This window comes from Mesoplodon densirostris, chromosome 4, assembly GCF_025265405.1.
Source record: "Mesoplodon densirostris isolate mMesDen1 chromosome 4, mMesDen1 primary haplotype, whole genome shotgun sequence".
Taxonomy (NCBI): domain Eukaryota; kingdom Metazoa; phylum Chordata; class Mammalia; order Artiodactyla; family Ziphiidae; genus Mesoplodon; species Mesoplodon densirostris.
In genome coordinates this window covers 27,351,460-27,368,395 of record NC_082664.1, presented here as the reverse complement: position 1 = coordinate 27,368,395, position 16,936 = coordinate 27,351,460, and the positions used below count along the sequence as shown (strand labels likewise).

At 52.8% G+C, this 16,936-nt stretch overlaps 1 protein-coding gene across 1 annotated transcript in view; it reads left to right on the top strand.

Annotated features, from left to right (window-relative positions):
- LRRC74A (leucine rich repeat containing 74A) overlaps positions 1–16,335 on the top strand; it is a 43,126-nt gene extending 26,791 nt beyond the window's left edge. Inside the window, exons 12-14 of the mRNA XM_060096036.1 lie at positions 2,551–2,658; positions 3,514–3,596; positions 15,984–16,335. Coding sequence (XP_059952019.1) covers positions 2,551–2,658; positions 3,514–3,596; positions 15,984–16,335 — 543 coding nt within the window. The remainder of the gene's footprint in view (positions 1–2,550; positions 2,659–3,513; positions 3,597–15,983) is intronic.
- The last annotated feature ends 601 nt before the right edge of the window (positions 16,336–16,936 follow it).

Below are 16,936 nucleotides of genomic sequence, written 5' to 3'. Positions count from 1 at the left end.
TTTCTGGCAACGGGGAGGGAAATGAACTGGGGGTAAATATGAGACTGGGAAAACCAGTGAGGACACTAGTGTAGTATTCCAGATCTAGAACGGTAACTTGGCTGAAAATGACAGTGAGAGTGGAGGTACAGATGTAGGAGATATCTTTATGGAGCATCTCCAGGACTTGGTGAGTGGTTGTGTGTTGGGAGAAGGGAGGTGTGTGGGGAGAGGAGAGAGCCAAAGATAACCCCCAACTTTTAAGCCCAGTGGACTAAAAGAACAATGGTAACATTGCCAGCGGTAGGGAAGTCCTGTGGGGAAAAGGGACCGCCCCCTGGCCCCGCCTCCCGCTCTGGCCTCATCCCTCCCATCCTCCCAGCCTCCTCTACATTTCAGCCCCACTGGATTTCTCCCCATTCCTTTTTTTAAACTTATTTATTTTTGACTGCATTGGGTCTTCGTTGCTGCGCACAGGCTTTCTCTAGTTGCGGCGAGCGGGGGCTACTCTCCCTTGCCGTGCGCAGGCTTCTCATTGTGGTGGCTTCTCTTGTTGCGGAGCACGGGCTCTAGGCGTGCAGGCTTTAGTAGTTGTGGGACGTGGGCTCAGTAGTTGTGGCTCGTGGGCTCTAGAGTGCAGGCTCAGTAGTTGTGGTGCACAGGCTTAGTTGCTCTGCGGCATGTGGGATCTTCCCGGACCAGGGCTCGAACCCGTGTCTCCTGCATCGGCAGGCGGATTCTTAACCACTGCGCCACCGGGGAAGTCCCTCCCCATTCCTTTTTGCATCAGTTCTCTCTTGACGTTAACTCTGAGTCCCTCTGCCTAAACACCCTTCCTCTGTGTCTCACTCACTCCTCCTCATTCTCTAGGTCTGCACCGGAGTGTCACGTCCTTGGGCAACCCTTCTCAGGTTTCCTGGTCCAGAGTATATACCCTTGCCACATGCTCCTGCAGCCCTCTCCTTCACCCTTTCACCGCAAGACTCTGAACTCCTCCAGGGCAGGAGCTACGTTGGGTCTTATCAAAAACACCTACCAACGTACAGGTCCTTATGCCCATCAAGGCTCTTAGCTGCTGACCACAGAATCCACTCCGCTAGGTTAAGCAGAGAGGGATCTATTACCAGCGATAGACCCCAGAGACATTAGGAGGGCTGAAGAAAGACTCTACGTTTAGATTCCAGAAATGGCTCGCCAGACACCCCAACTGGCTAGCCAGGATGGCTGCTGCTTCTGCCTAGGTCAGGAGGCCGCCCAATCAGGAATCGCCCACTGAATTGGGAAGCCACCCCCATGGCTGCCGGCAGCCTGCTCTCTCCAGATCACATGGGTCACACATACGCATCACCCAAGGGCTTGGCGAAACCCATCCCATTCTGACCCGTAGCTTCAAGGGGCCTTGGGGAATGCTGGTTTTTAGTTTTCCAGCCTCTGTGTTATAGAGAGGCGGGCTGTGAAGGAAGCGGAGTGGGTGTTGAGAGCCCGCCCATGGTATCTGCCGCAGCGCTCAGTAACAGATTGCAGAATTCAGCTAACTGAGGTTTGCTTTAGACGTGTAGGATTGAGGTGTCAATGGGGTTCAGCATGGACTTGCGAGCAACTGCTGGGGACGCAGAACTGGAAGCGTAGGTGGGATTCACCCCGGGGTGGTGGGCTGGTGTAGGCAGCGCACACTAGAGAGGGAAGTGTGGGGAGAGGAGAGCAGGGACCAGGGACTGATCCCCAAGGAATTCCTCTGTGAGCAGGGTGTCTGCAGAAATATCTATTGAGAAAGCTGGGCCTTGCCTATGGCCTTTTGAGAGTCGGAGGGGAAAAGAAACAAAAAGATACTAAAAAAGGACCCAAAAGAATATTTTAATGGTATTGGAAAGTTCACAATATATTAATACAGTGCATTTTATAAAACAATATGTTTAGTAGATAGGTAGATAGATGGATAGATAGATAGATAGATAGATAGACAGGTAGATGAAAAAATATACATCAAGGTGTTACCTCTGGATGGTGGGACTGGATTTATGGCTTATTTTTAATTTTCTTCTTTCTATTAATCTATACTTTCCTTAAAATGTGAGTAGGTAATATCTTTGAATTGAAACAGTGAAATATTATTTTTAAATACTCTAACACAGTACGTCTCCATATAAGTATTTGTATAAAACAATGAGAATTCTGTGAACACCAGGAGCCTGTCCCACTACCTGGCTGTGGTTCAGTCTTTTGGTCTCTGAGTTAACAACAGCCCACCCACGTACATAGAGCACCATCTTTGCTAGCCTTAGCAGGACAACTTCAAAACTAAATAATACGTGTAAACATGATCACCGCCCCATTCCCTCCAAACTGTGGGAGCTCAGCAGTGTTGACTCCAGTCCTTCCACCTGTGGAACGTGGAATGGCAGGAGAGCCTGCTCCGTGTAGGTGGGGCAGACACAGAAGCATCGTGGCGTGTGGCTCTGCCTGACCTCAGACCTCGGTCTGGGCGGGCAGGGGTGGGAAGCAGGGGGCGCGGCGGTTGGGGGGAGTTGGTATAGATATTACAAGGCTCCTGGTGTCTCCTGCTTCTCTCAGAGCTATGCAGACCAACACAAAATCTCGGTCCTGGACTTCTTCAGGAGCTTGAACCCCAGTGGAGAGACGACGATGCCTGTGGGCGAGTTCCGGAAAGCTATGATACAGGTGTGTGGATTCCTAGTGGACGCGGGCACTATGTGTGCACGCGCGAGGGTGTGTGTGTGAGAGAGAGACAGACAGGTCACAGCATGAGCACCTCAAAGAGCTCCTTGGGATTGGCTGTGAGAAGCCAACTTATCCACTGCTTTATCTAGACCCAGAGGGACACCTAAGGCCTCCTTCCACTGCCTGCTGAAGTCAGTCTCTGTACTGCACGTCTGGGTGCCACTGGTGACCCAAGATGTTGCCTGAAGACACACATTCTTCATCTTCTGGGTCTTTCTCCCATTGCATGTGGCTACTGGGCAGATTTTAAAAGGGAGCGAGAGAAGAGACCACATCCCGAAACCACAGTATTTCGCCTTTGGCCCTATCATCTTGCCTGAAATCCCACACCTTCACATGTGGGATATGATGGAGGTGCTGAGGGCCCCCTGAAATGCAAGCATGAAGAGGTCTGTCACCAGAGCAGCCCTAGGAAGGACAGGCCCTGCAAGAATAGGACTTCATGGGAACCCAGGTTGGGGGATAAGACCCTGGGTGCCAGGCCCGTGGTGAAGAGGGCCGGCCAGACTCGCCACCTACTCCAGCTGGATCCCCATCTCCTTCACCCCTATTGCTCCCCAGAGAAAAGAGAGGCTCTGGAGTCTGGGCAGTGACCCATGGACATGGGCGGGGATGCTTATTCCTGCCCTGCATGGTGTGGGTTCAGTTTCTTCTGAACTGAGGAAACTGTTGCCAGCCGTGGTCCCAAGGGCAGTGAGGCATTGTGGTGTGTGTGTGTGTGTGTGTGTGAGATGGGAGAGGTCTGGGGGCAGCAGAGAGCTCCACTGACCTTGCTTGTTCTATCTGCTTCCTCAGCAGAACAAGGTCCCCATAAACCGGTACCAAGTCAGGGAGCTGATAAAGAAGCTGGGTGAGAAGACAGATATGGTGGACTTCAGGTCAGCCCAGCCCCGCCGTCCGGCCCTATCTGGGCTACCCTTCTGCCCTGGGCAGGCCCCCGGTTCCCTCTAAGGCATCCTGGCTCCTGGGGCCACCCTGGAGCAGATAGGAGGTGACACAAGCAGCAAATGGTTAGGCCCTGGTGAGGTGAGAGGGGCAGTTGGGGGTGTGCACAGGTATCACAGTGGCCCAAAGAGGAAGTATCACTGGAGGGAAAGGGGTGTCACACAGACAGACAAGAGGACAGAGGACGGCGAGTACCAAGCCCAAAGTGTGGGCCAGCATGGTGCACTGAGGAACTGCAGGTCCTTCAACGCTGCTGGAGTTTAGGCAACCAGGCAGGTTATGACTTAGGCTGAACTCCTTGAAGAGATCGGAAAGGACCATGATAATGGTCATAACAGCAACCAACATCCATGAGCCCTTACCACGTGCCAAGTGCTCCGCCGGTCACCAGACGGGTGCCTGAATTCTCACAGCGCCCAACGGGCACTAGCATCACGCCCATGCTGTGAATAAGGAGCGGAGCTTTAGAGAAGGAAAGCACAGAGCCAGTGCTTGTGGCCGGAAAGGGCAGCTGTGACCTTAGCACCCCGGTCTGCGTGGTCCCAGGACCCCGCTGGTCTGCAGGTTGGTCCATAAGGCCCTGCGGCTTGTTGTCTCATGGAATCCCTAAGGAGTCTCTCAGAGGAGGCCCCCATCTGGTCCTGCCCCACAGCCTTCTCCCACTACCTCCGTCCTTGCCCCCATCAGCATCTCTCATGTGTGGAGAAGCCACCACACAGACTGACCCAGCTGCAACCCTGCTCTAGCTAGTAAGAGTGGGGCCGTGCACAGAGCTCTCAGTCTCCAAGTCTTTAGAATGGGGTGATAACCACAGCACCCAAGAGAGTTTCAAAAGAATCAAGTGGAGACAACGCACATAAGGGGCTGGCACATGGTGCTGTCATCCAGGAACAACATCATCATCCGGCAAGCACCCCCGACACCCACAGGGTGGCTCAGGCTTGCACTGCACCCCGGGCCCCCCTACTCTGTGCCTGTGTCCTGGACCTCCCCTCCTGCCCTCCCTGAAGTACGGCCTCCTGTTCCTTGGGATGCTGGTGGGGAAGAGCACAAGGCAGAGGTCAGGAGACCGGGTCCAGGTCCAGCAACCCTCCGGCTTTGCAGATGAGGGCACGTGGCCATGGAGAGGCAGAACTGGGGTCTCAGGACCCAAGTGGGGAGCTCTTGTGGGCACCTCAGGTTCCCCTCAGGTCACACACTGCAGCTCTGTTGGCTCCAGTTGAAGAGCAGGGTGGTCATTTTTACTGTTGCATGATTTTTTCATTGTCATTTTTTTGTACAAATAATGTCTACCTGTAAAAATTCTAAATCCACAGAACTATACTAGGGAGAAGGTGAAGGGCCTCCTTTACCTGCCCCCACAGCCCCTGCCGCCTCCCAGAGGGCGCTCGTGAACAATCCCAGGTGCACGTTTCCATAGCTTTTCCCACGTACTTGCAATCAAGTGTGTGTGTGTGTATGTGTGTGTGTGAGTGCGTGTTCTCTAAGTGTTAAAAACAGGGACTCTGGGACCAGGCCACCTGAGTTCCAATCCCAGCTCCACTCCTGTGGAACCTTGGGCAATTTACCCAACCTCCCTGTGCCTCAGTTTACCCATCTGTATATGGGGCTAATAATAGTACCTGTGGTGCTGGGAGCTTTTAAGGATTAAATGAGTTAATGCCTATGAGGCACTTAGAACACTACCTGGCAGGTGGTAGGCTCAGAGTACACATGTGTTTTACTATTATATCATTTTACCCTCACACACACGCACGTGCGCACACACACACAGCTTCTTTTTTTTTTTTTTTTTTTTTTTTTTGCTGTACGCGGGCCTCTCACTGCTGTGGCCTCTCCCGTTGCGGAGCACAGGCTCCGGACACACAGGCTCCGCGGCCATGGCTCGCGGGCCCAGCCGCTCCACGGCATGTGGGATCCTCCGGGATCGGGGCACGAACCCTAGTCCCCTGCATCGGCAGGCGGACTCTCAACCACTGCGCCACCAGGGAAGCCCCACAGCTTCTTATTTATCATAAATAGAATCATACTGTCACATTCCTCTGAATTTGCTTTGCCTTACAATGTGTCTTGGTGAACTGTCCATGTTGGCATGTTTAGATCTATCTCAGCCTTTTTAACTACTACGTGGTATTTCATAGTGCAGAAAGAGACTTTCCTTTTATGGACATTTAAGTGATTGCCAGTGTTTTGCTACTACACATAATCATCAGTCGCCAACATTCTTTTGCATGTTGTGTTTGCACACATGTGTTTCTCTAACGTGGGCTGGGTGGCTCAGACCCAGGATGAGCGTGTGCACATTCTAAACTTAAATCTGCTACCGAAGCCCTGCCGACAGCGTAAACCCATCCCCATCCCTGTGCCCACGCCTAACCTCTCCACGTTCAACACTCTGCCGAGATGAGAGATGGGTTTACACATGGTCTCGCTTGGGCTTGAGCCTGTCCAAACACTCTCGTCGATCAGCCACGAGGCTACGTTGGTGCTCAGCATTATCCCCTTACCTTTCAAACCAGTTTCTTGAAAATGACGAAGCCATAGCAACGCGTCTGGTCTGGAAAGAAGTCTCAGTGACAGAGAACTCCTGGCACGTTGGCTGGTGGCTGGGACGAGGCGGAGAGCTGGCTGAAACCTCGGCAGAAAGACACCAAGGCTGTGAGTGAGGCAATAAAGTCTAGCTTGGGTCTCCGGGCTGCTGGTGGCATGCCCTTCCCCCCAGGGAGCACCCTCCTGTTTTAGGGGGCATGTCCTTGGTGGCCTCGTTAAGTGCCAAAAGAACAAATTGGGAGAGCGTGGGGTTGCTAGGTGGTGGAAGAGAGTAGTGGGGAGAAGGTCAGTGCACAAAAGCAGTCATCACAGTGCTCGTAAACGGTGTCAAGCGGAGATTGCTGAGATTCAGGAGGCAGTGGCAGAGGGAACAGATGCTCAGGAAATGAGGACAGGGGCCTTTAGAAGCAAATGCCAGGGGGTCACGTGGAGAGAGCCCAGGGCAAGAGACAGAGAGAACTGGCATCTAGCCGTGGCCCGGCATGAGCTGGCCACCTGAACTTGGAGCCTCATGGTTCCACCCGAAAAGTGGGACAGCTGAAAAAAGGGATCCCCATCTGTTCTAGGGATCTGCCATTCTGCATTTCTTTGTAAAATTCCTTGGAAAACTGGGGAGGCATGAGGAGCTTAGCAAAATATGAGAAGGCTTAGCCAAGAACAGCATATGATGAGCAGGTGGGGGGAATGGGTACCATCAGGATTTTGATTAACCTCGCCAGTCATCCTTGGGATGGACAAGGGCAGGAACGGTCTTGTGCGCCTCCTTTGCACCTGCACAGTGCCTGCTCATAGTAAGTGCGCAATAAAAAAAATACCTGTGAAATGAAAAACCTCATTCACTTGGCAATTGTTTGGGGCAAGTGGTGGAAACCTGGGAGAGTTTGGGGGTGCCCAGGAACCCACACTTTGGAACACCAGTGAAGTGCTGGAGTGGCATCTGGGAATCAAGGCACCAGCCCTCAGGTTTCATTTTGTTTCTTCATCGAGGGTGGAGGTGATGCTAAGACTTCTCACTCCTGGCAGAATTATTATTTGAAATAATCTGTGTCCCCTCCCCACAGCATATTTCCCCTCCCTTCCCTTATTCAAAGTCTTAACTTGAAGTTGAATTTTCATTGGACGGTTGTAGGGACTCTGTCAAAATTAAGATGATGAAAAGAAAATAAAGAAATGCAATAAAGAGTTTGTGAGCTGAAACTCACGTCCACCCTACTCATCAGCGTATGTAGATGTCTTTGCTCTGACTCCCCAAATAAATCAAATCCCCTTGAAGTCAGGGAGCCTGTCTTTTAAGTTTATTATAATCTATAAAATTCTCCATCAAGTCCATGCTCATAACTGAGCATTCAGTAATTACTGGTGTCTGGGTGGAACCCTGAAGAATATTATGCTATGAAGTATCAAAATTTGTTATGGACTGTAGATTAGGGATCAATAAAAACAGCAAGTTTTCTCAAGATGCTTTTATTCATCTTTAATAGAAAATAGAAAAAGCAGCACATTTTCTCATCAAATGTTATTTTTTGTTTGGGTAGCTTTGAGGGAATGATGGAGATATGGGGAAGCCACCATCCCCGACCCTCCAGGCCACCCCTTGACACTTGCCACCCCACATCACGTAGGCCCAGCCAAAACCCTGCCTGTCTGCGGGTTGCCCTGGAACCTGCCCAACTGTGGAGTAGTTTCTACTTTTGGCCACTAGGTGTCACGTCAGCTCCAAAATCCACCTGAAGGTTATGCTCCCATCAGACGGCTTTGCAGTCCTTCCTATGCCCTTTCCCTGATCTCCCAAACTTCTGCCCCCACGGGACCTGACATGAAATCAGAGCCCCAAAGGGTCTAGCAGCCTGACACCTGGGCAGACCTGTCCAAGGCTTGGTGTCCTCATTATGAATCAAAGTTACTCACAGCTACACCGCACTCCGGTACTTAGCACAATCTCCATAAACATTCAGTCCCCTCCCTCAGCCAGCCCACCCTGGGGCTGGGCCAGACTACAGAGGAGGCCTGCTCCATCGGGTGAGGGGACTGCACAAGGAACACGCCCCCTGACAATGGGCTGAGTCGTGCTTTATCAGCTTGCCGTGTCAGGAGGCTGCAGGCAGGAGGACCCCAGCAGGAGCTGAAGACCAAGGCGGAGGGAGAGGGGCCTTGAAGGAGGAGGAGAGGCTGTCAGGCCAAAGATGGCCCAGAGGTGCTGGCCCATGAGCCCAGCATCAAAGGGGGTCAGCTGCAGTGCAGGGGAATGGTACCCTGGGCATGCCCTCCTTCCATGCCCAGCTCAGTTTGGCTTTGTGCACTAACTCTTTGTTTTGTTTTAATTTTTATTGGAGTTTAGTTGATTTACAGTGTTGTGTTAGTTTCAGGTGTACAGCAAAGTGAATCTGTTACACATATACATATACATATACACATATACATATATCCACTCTTTTTTAGATTCTTTTCCCATACAGGTCATTACAGAGTACTGAGTAGAGTTCCCTGTGCTATACAGTAGGTCCTTATGAGTTACCTATTTTATATATAGTAGTGTGTATATGTCAATCCTAATCTCCCAATTTATCCCTCTCCCCTCCCTTTCTCCCCTGGTTTTCTACATCTGTGAGTCTATTTCTGTTTTGTAAATAAGTTCATTTGTACCATTTTTTTAAGATTCCACACACAAGTGATATCATACGTTATTTGTTTTTCTTTGTCTGACTTACTTCACTTAGTATGACAATCTCTAGATCCATCCAAGTTGCTGCAAATGGCAATATTTTATTCTTTTTTATGGCTGAGTAATATTCCATTGTGTATATATATACCACATCTTCTTTATCCACTCCTCTGTCGATGGATATTTAGGTTGCTTCCATGTCTTGGCTATTGTAAATAGTGTTGCAATGAACATTGGGGTGCATATATCTTTTCGAATTATGGTTTTCTCCTGATATATGTGCACTAACTCTATGCATCCTCACAGGGACCCTATGCAGTGAGGTATGTAATCATCCCCATTTTACAGCTGGGGAAACGCAGGCATGGAGAAGTTAAGCATCTCGCCCAAAGTCTTCTGCTAGTAAGCAGCAGGGCTGAGATGCAGACCCAGGCAATATGACCCTGGTTCCCTGAGGTCTTAACCACTGTGCTCCCCTGCCCCTCTGTGGCTTCTGTGCAGCTTTGTATCTACAGGGAGAAGTTTAAATTCACTTTCTCTGTTTACATCGTTTCTGTAAGAAACAGAAAAATGACTCAATTGATATGCAAGCATGAGCTCCAGGCCAGGCTGGACTGGCCAGTAGGGAGGGAAGCGAAGGCAGACTCGATGATGCTCTGTGACTGAATTCTCAAGGTCAGGTTGGTGTGCCCTCCCTGCCCCCTATGTTGCTCAGAAATTGAGCCAGGGGCAGTAAGATGGGAGATGAGAAGGAAGAGTGTGGAATATCTCTGTGTGCCAGAACCATAAAGTGGTTAAGCATGCAAATTCTGTCATTCGACAGTTCTCGGTTTGAATTCTGTCTGGCTTCACCAGTGATCAGCTCTGTGACCTTGAGCTAGTCACTCAACCTCCCTGAATCTCAATTTCCTTATCTGTATATATGGATGATAATGGTACCCCTGCCCCCGCAGAGTTGCATGTGAAACACTGAGCCCCAGGCCTGGCACACAGTAAGTGCTTAATGTAAGCATGACCTCATGCCAGTGGAGTTCCTCTCCTATGAGGGAGAAGTACAGGGAGATTGAGGTCCAGGAGGGCGTTAGGGGCCAAACTGAGCAGCCATCTTTGAAACACCCAACTACTGGGTCTTTGAAACACCGTGGGAGTCATTCCAACCTTGGGCTTTGGCTTAAAACTTGCATGAAATCGAAAGAATTTGCCCAGAATCTTAAAAATCGGAGGGAGGTGGTAGGGCCAGGGTCCAGCAGCACTGTGTGGGCAATGCCGGGGGTGCAGTGGACATCTGGCCTTTTTCTTGGCTCCTGAGGTCTGAATCCCCTTCCTGGGCTGGGAGTGCCCCAGCTTACAGGTCCTGAGAGGGGCAGCTGGGACTTGCAGCTGGGACGTAGGCTCATGCCTACACCAGACACGCAGTCTCTGGGCTCGGTTCAGGAGCCAGCCTCCAAAGAAGCAAGGACCACAGAGAACTTCCTCCAGCAGCTGTGGCTTTGCAGCTGGATGGAGTCCCTGAGCAGTGGCAGCGGTGATGCTGGTGGGCGTGGTTCTGGTTGCCAGGCCTGCAGGTCATCATTGCACGCTGCAGCCTCTGGTATGTGCCTGCAGGGGCAGCTGCGGTGTCCTCAGGGGCCCAGGCTGCCTTGCCAAGCAGGGGCTTGGGATTGGTTTCGCTTGGTTTGGTTCTAAACAAAAGAAAACAATGATTGGCAAGGCAAGCCTGTGTCCTAAACACTGGCTGCCAACCAGTGGCCTTGAACTAGAGGAAAGGAACAGCTCTCCTCCAGGAAGCAGACATCCTGGAGGGGAAGGGAAACCGAGGGTGGTGTGGGATGGAGGGGACTTCTCTGGGGCTCAGCAGGGCCTTTTAAGAAGGGACAGTGGTGTGACCCCTGGGGGGGCTGCTGTGTTGTTTTGCCACCTCTTAGGGGGTCTATGGATGAGCTGGGGTGGGGCTGACTTGTTTCTGTGTACCCAGGATGAATGAGACTAGCCCTTGTGCCTGCGTCCACGTGCTACCGTATAATCAAGAGCATAACAGGTCTTTTTCCCAGTTCCTGGCATGTGCCTCAAAACCCTCGGGATTTCCTGAGTGACAGGAGTGTCTTCGTGATGCTAACGAGGTGACCCAGGGTGGACCCCTACCTAGACAGCTTCCTGGAAACACCAACCATGTAAGCAGATGTTGGGACTTTCAGCCAATAGAAGGACAGGGAGCTGGAGACGGAGCTCACTCCCTAGCCAGTGTGCAATCAGTCATGCCTGCGTAATGAAAAGTAATGAAACCCCAAGGAAAACGCTGGACACCAGGGCCCAGGCGAGCTTCCTGGGAGGTGACTTGCCTCCACTCCACAGGCAGAGGGCACAGAAGTTCTGCCTCCCTCCCAGATCTCGCCCTGCATGTCTCTTCATGTGGCTGCTCCTGAGTCATAACCTTTATAATAAAACTGCCGGCATCCATATAGCACTTCCAGTGAGTTCTGTGAGTCATTGCAGTGAATTACCAAACCTGAGGAGTGTGATGGGAACCCCCTACTTTGTAGCTGGCTAGTCAGGAGTGCAGGTGTCCTGGGGGAACCCCACTTGTAGCTGGCAGCAAAGTGGGAGCAGTCTGTGGGGGACCGAGCCCTTAACCCGTGGAGTCAGATGCTGCCTCCGGGAGGTTAGCGTCAGGATGGCACTGCAGCCGACCCCAGGTGGTGTTACCCCAGGTGCAGTGGAAATGGAACACGTGTACACAAAAGCATGCTCACATTTGAATTACAGGACGCGGCGTGTATACGTGAACGTGTCCATGCCCAACAGGAGGGGCTTGCCTGCGTACTAACCCCCAGACCCGCCTGCTTTCTTGCCAGAATCCTAACAGTGGGGTTTCAATACAGCCACTCCTGGCGTGTACCGCTCTCCCGGCTGTACCTCGATTTTTACAGCAGAGGGCGCTCCAATACTACAAGTCCTCTGACTCCACACAGCGGCTTCAGCTCTAAGAAAACAGGACTTCAAACTGGCTCAGGGAAATCGAATTATTAGGTACCTGAAAAAGGCAGCAATGCAGCTGGCTTCAGCGACACCAGGGGAGCCCGGGCCAGAACCCTCAATCTGCCCCCTCAGGGGAAGATGCAGGTTCTTGGAGCCTGAGCTTATACAATCTGGGGACCCTCTTTAAAATATATATATATATATATATATATATATATATATATATATATGTATATATATATATATACATATATATATATATATATATATATATACACAAATTTACAAATATAATGTTAGGTATAGAAAGTGGATGTATATTTAGAATGAAGAAAAAAATCACAATAAATGACACATTTAAAAAAGCTGACAATGGCATAAACATCAAATCCACCCCGTGGCCTTGCAAGGGGGCCCCTCTGAGTAGCTTCTGCAGGTCGTCCCGCAGAGAACAGACACCTTGCTGATGCAGAGTCCGGTTTGCTTCCTGGGCCCATCTGGCCATGAAAACGGGCTGGAGGACTCAACCCCGAGGACCCGCCCTTGTCTGGTTCTCTGCACCTCCCTCCTCACCGCTGTCCTTGGAGCGACCACTTGTAGTCACACCGTGAACACGCGTGAGGCGCTGTCGCTTTTCTCTGTCACACCCAAGAGGCTACCACCTCCACACCCTGCCTTTTGGGAGGCGGCAGGCAGCTCTCCCGGCTCCTCCTCCCATGAGTCCTGGCTCCACCGTGGGTCCTCCATCCACTCAGGGTTATTTCAAGACCATAAAACTCACAGCCCCCCCGCCCCCGACAAATACTTTTCCCAAGTGTGCTGTGATGCAGGGGGAAAACCCGTCTTGGATTAGTGGGGAAAAACTTACAGTGTAAGGGGGAGGGAAAACATGTACATTTATTTACACTAAAGTGTAAGTGACTTCAATTAAATTCAATAAACATTTATTAAGGGCTTACTATGTGTCTGGTGCTGTTGTGGGTATGTTTGGGATACATCAATGAATAAAAACGATAAAACCCATCCTTTACACAGCGTTTACATTCTAGCAGGAAGAGACTGCCCACAAGTAATAAATATAATAAGTAAGTGAATCATATACAGTGTTAGAAGATAATAGTACTATGGGCGAAAAAATAGAGCGACGTATGGTGGTTCAGGAGGGTCATTGCTAGGGGTGGGGGAAGTTATGATTTTAAACGGGTGAGGGGTGGTATCTGAGCAACAGCTTGAAGGCAGTGAGGGAGAGCCATGTGGATCTGGGGGAAGAGCTCTTCAGGCTGAGCACAGGCCCCAGGACAGGAGCCAGCCTGGGGCCTCTGAGGGTCGGTAAGGCAGCCCAAGGCTGGAACAGAGAGGGAAGGAGAGCATGGCGTGAGGTGAGGTTGGAGCAGGGCCTGATCAAGTGGGGCCTTGAGGCCTGTGGGCAATGTGGGTGTGAGTGAGATGGGCCCTTGCAGGGTTTGGGGCAGAGGAGGGCCAGACTCCGACATCTTTGAAAAGGGTGTTCTGGCTGCTGTGTTAAGAATAGGCTTTAGGGCTTCCCGGTGGCGCAGTGGTTGAGAGTCCGCCTGCCGATGTGGGGGACATGGGTTCGTGCCCTGGTCCGGGAGGATCCCACATGCCACGGAGCAGCTGGGCCCGTGAGCCATGGCTGCTGGGCCTGCCCGTCTGGAGCCTGTGCTCCGCAGCGGTAGAGGCCACAGCAGTGAGAGGCCCGGGTACTGCAAAAAAAAATTGAAAAAAAAAAAAAAGAATAGACTTTAGGTGGGACTTCCCTGGTGGCGCAGTGGTTGGTAATCCGCCTGCCAATGCAGGGGACACAGGTTCGATCCCTGGTCTGGGAAGATCCCACATGCCGCGGAGCGGCTAAGCCCGTGCGCCGCAACTACTGAGCGTGCATGCCATGACTAATGAAGCCTGTGCTCCTAGAGCCTGTGTTCTGCAACAAGAGAAGCCACCACAATGAGAAGCCAGAGCCCCACAATGAAGAGTAGCCCCCCCGCGCGCAGCAGCGAAGACCCAATGCAGCCAAAAATAAATAAGTAATTAAAACAAACAAACAAACAAACAAAACCCCACAAATTGAAAGAAAAAAAAAAGAATAGGCTTTAGGGATTGAAAGGCGGGATCAGGAAAATCCACTGAGAGACTATTGCAATGATGGGAGGCAAGAGCTGAAGGAGGAATTGGTGGGGTGATGGGTGTGGGCGGACCTGGATGTGTCTAAAGGTGGCACCAACCATGCTCCCCATCAGGTGGGGCACTGGCTGTGCAAGAAAGAGAGGCATCACGTGGTCCCCAGGCTCAGACCCCCAGCAGCTGGAGGAATGAAGTCTCATCACTGAGCTGGCTGAGGGGAACTCTGCTGGAGTAGATTTGGGTGTCGGGGGTGGAGAGAGAGAAAACTGGGAATTAGTTTAGGCATGTCTATTAGACATTGCAGAGGGGAATGGAGCCGGTGTTGGAGTCCAAGCCTGGGCTTGGAGGAGGGGTCTGGACGGGGGTGTGTTTGCAAGTCCTGGACGTTATATAGATAATATTGAATGTCACAAGACCAGATGAGGTCCCTGAGGGTCTGAGTGCAGAGGGAAGTGAAGGGACAAAGGCCTGAGTCCTGGGGGGCTCCAGAATCCTTAGTGAGGTCTGTGAGAAGAAGAACCAGCAGAGGGGACCAAGGGGGAGAGACTAGTGAGGAAGAGGGGGCCCCAGAATGGGGGTTTCTGGAAGGCAGTTGAGGAAAGTGGCCAAGCCAAAAAGACTCACCCCCAAGCCTTTCCCAAGAACAGTGTGTGGAGGTGGGCGGGACGAGGGGAGCACAGGTGGGCTGAGGGCAAAGGTGACAGAAGAAAGGGATGGGGGCGTGGCCACTAAATGTCCAACCTCTCAGCAGGGCTCCACCCTCTGAGGTACTGCAACCCAAAGCCTCCTGGGAGGTACCGGCCACCCTCCCCAGATTCCCTGCGCTCGCCATCACTCTGCAGGTCCACTGGTGACACATGGCCCTCCCCAACTGGACTGTCAGCCCCTGGAGTCTGGGCTGAGCTGTCCACGCATGGCTCTCCATGCTTAGCACCGTGCCTGGGGCAGAGTTGGGGGGGGACCTCAGAGATATTGAGTGGATCCAGTCAAAGGATGGGAGAAAGAGTGAACAGATCCTTGCTCTCAGCGGCCCAGCCGTGGGGTTTCCCGAGAACGGTTCCAGCAGACACACCGCCCGGCAGCCTGGCAGCGCCCACTGCAAACACGTCTACGGTGAATACCCATAGATGCTCCAGACGGCATGAGTACAGGCCCCGAGGCTGCGGCTCCAGCCAAACTCTGGAATCAGAAAGAACCCTATGGTGTTCCAAGGGCACCGGGAAAGCTGAGGACTGGATTGCTCACCGGGAGATCAACACAGGTGTTTCTTCCAGAAGAGGCCTCCCTGGTGACACACTCCCTGCCACCCAGCCTCACAGGGCTGGGGAGGCAGTAAATCTGTCAGGAACCAGCCAGCCCCGTGGGGTGTCCCATGAAGGAGAGCCTCCCCAGAGCCTCAGTGGTCAGGACCCCTGATGGGGCGTGGACAGGGTGACTCCTTTCACGGATCCAAACTCAGTCCCGCCCCCTTCCCAGCCTGGGAGGATGCAGGGCCCCTTCCGGCCCTACTCTGGCCCAGCAGAAGTATGTCAAGGGAGAGCGGGTTAGACGGAGGCAGTGCAGCCGCGTGGTGGGGGTGTGGGCTGGACGTCAGGCCAACCTGTGTTGCCGTCCTGACTCAACCCCCTGCTTCCTTCCTTCCCTTGTTCTTTACGGGGGTCTTACTATGTGCCAGGCCCTGTGTGTGCCATGGGCCACATGTGAATTCAACGGGCAGCGCTACTCAGTGACGTGGAGCTTAAGCCCGATCAGAGAGGCGCACGTTGAACAGACAGACACCCAGACGTTGCCACCACGATGACTTCCGCAAAGGAAGGGCAGCGCGGGGGGAAACGGGGCAGCCCTGTGGCCGGGAACCCGCTTCCCAGCTAGTCCGACTCTCACTTATAATAATAGCACCTACCTCCTATGGCTTTTGTGAGAATCCATGGGAACCAGCACACCGACTGCTTGGGCCCCTTGCCAAGCCCTAAGTGCACCCTAACTGCAGGGTGGTGGGCTTTCTCATCCCTGAGACTGGCGGGAGCCTGGGGATGAGACTGCAGGCAGGAGTGCCTCGCCCAGGCTGTGGGCTGAGGGGCTACCAGGGCACAGCCGTGGTCCCTCTGGACCTGGCCTTTCCCCGCGACTGCCTCTTCTCCCTGACCTCAGCCTGGCTGCTGCTAGCAGAGCCCAGCGCAGTTCCCAAGCAGGACACTCCTGGACCCAGGCCCCACTGTCCCCCACGGCAGTCACCCTGCCAGGTGATGGCTGAGCCAGCCGCTGTGCGGTGGAGACAGAGGACCAAGCAACGGGGCTTGGCTGTGCCGACACCTGGTCTGGAGCCGGCAAAACAGCCCTGAATGTCCCCACGCCCGCCCGCCCCTCGGGGAGGATGGCACTGATGGGAACAGAAGGCCAGGGGGGGAACTTCTCGAGCCCCACCCAGAGCCCTGGGGTTGGCACACCATGGGCGGCTGAGGGGAGCCCCGGACTCAGCCGCCACCACCGTGCCTCCCCAGTCGTCTGGGATGGGTGGCAGGACACAGGATGGTGAGTCCCCAGGCCTTCCTGATGCCTCAGTTTCCCTGGGAAGAAGGTCAGGGTGGGGCATCAGACATTGCCACTGAGGACAGTGTCAGACGTGAAGTAGCAGAACTGGCGGATGTCTGCTCAGACCTGCCTTCCAGCCATGTTCTCAAAGACGTGGTCCGGGAGAGAGATGGGGTGGGGCTGAGGAGGGCCAAGGGTTTTCTGGGAGCAGGGCTGGTGTCATGGGTGCAGCCTGTGCAGTCACACAGGGCCGGACTTAGAAGGGCCTGGGGCTTGGTTTCACGCTCTGCTATCACTCTCTTAAAATTCTTAACAATTTTTTAACAAAAACCCCACGGACTATGTGGCCCGTCCTGTCGGAGGGAGAGGACATTTACACACAAAGGGCCTTCCTGTCTGGGGGACAGAACT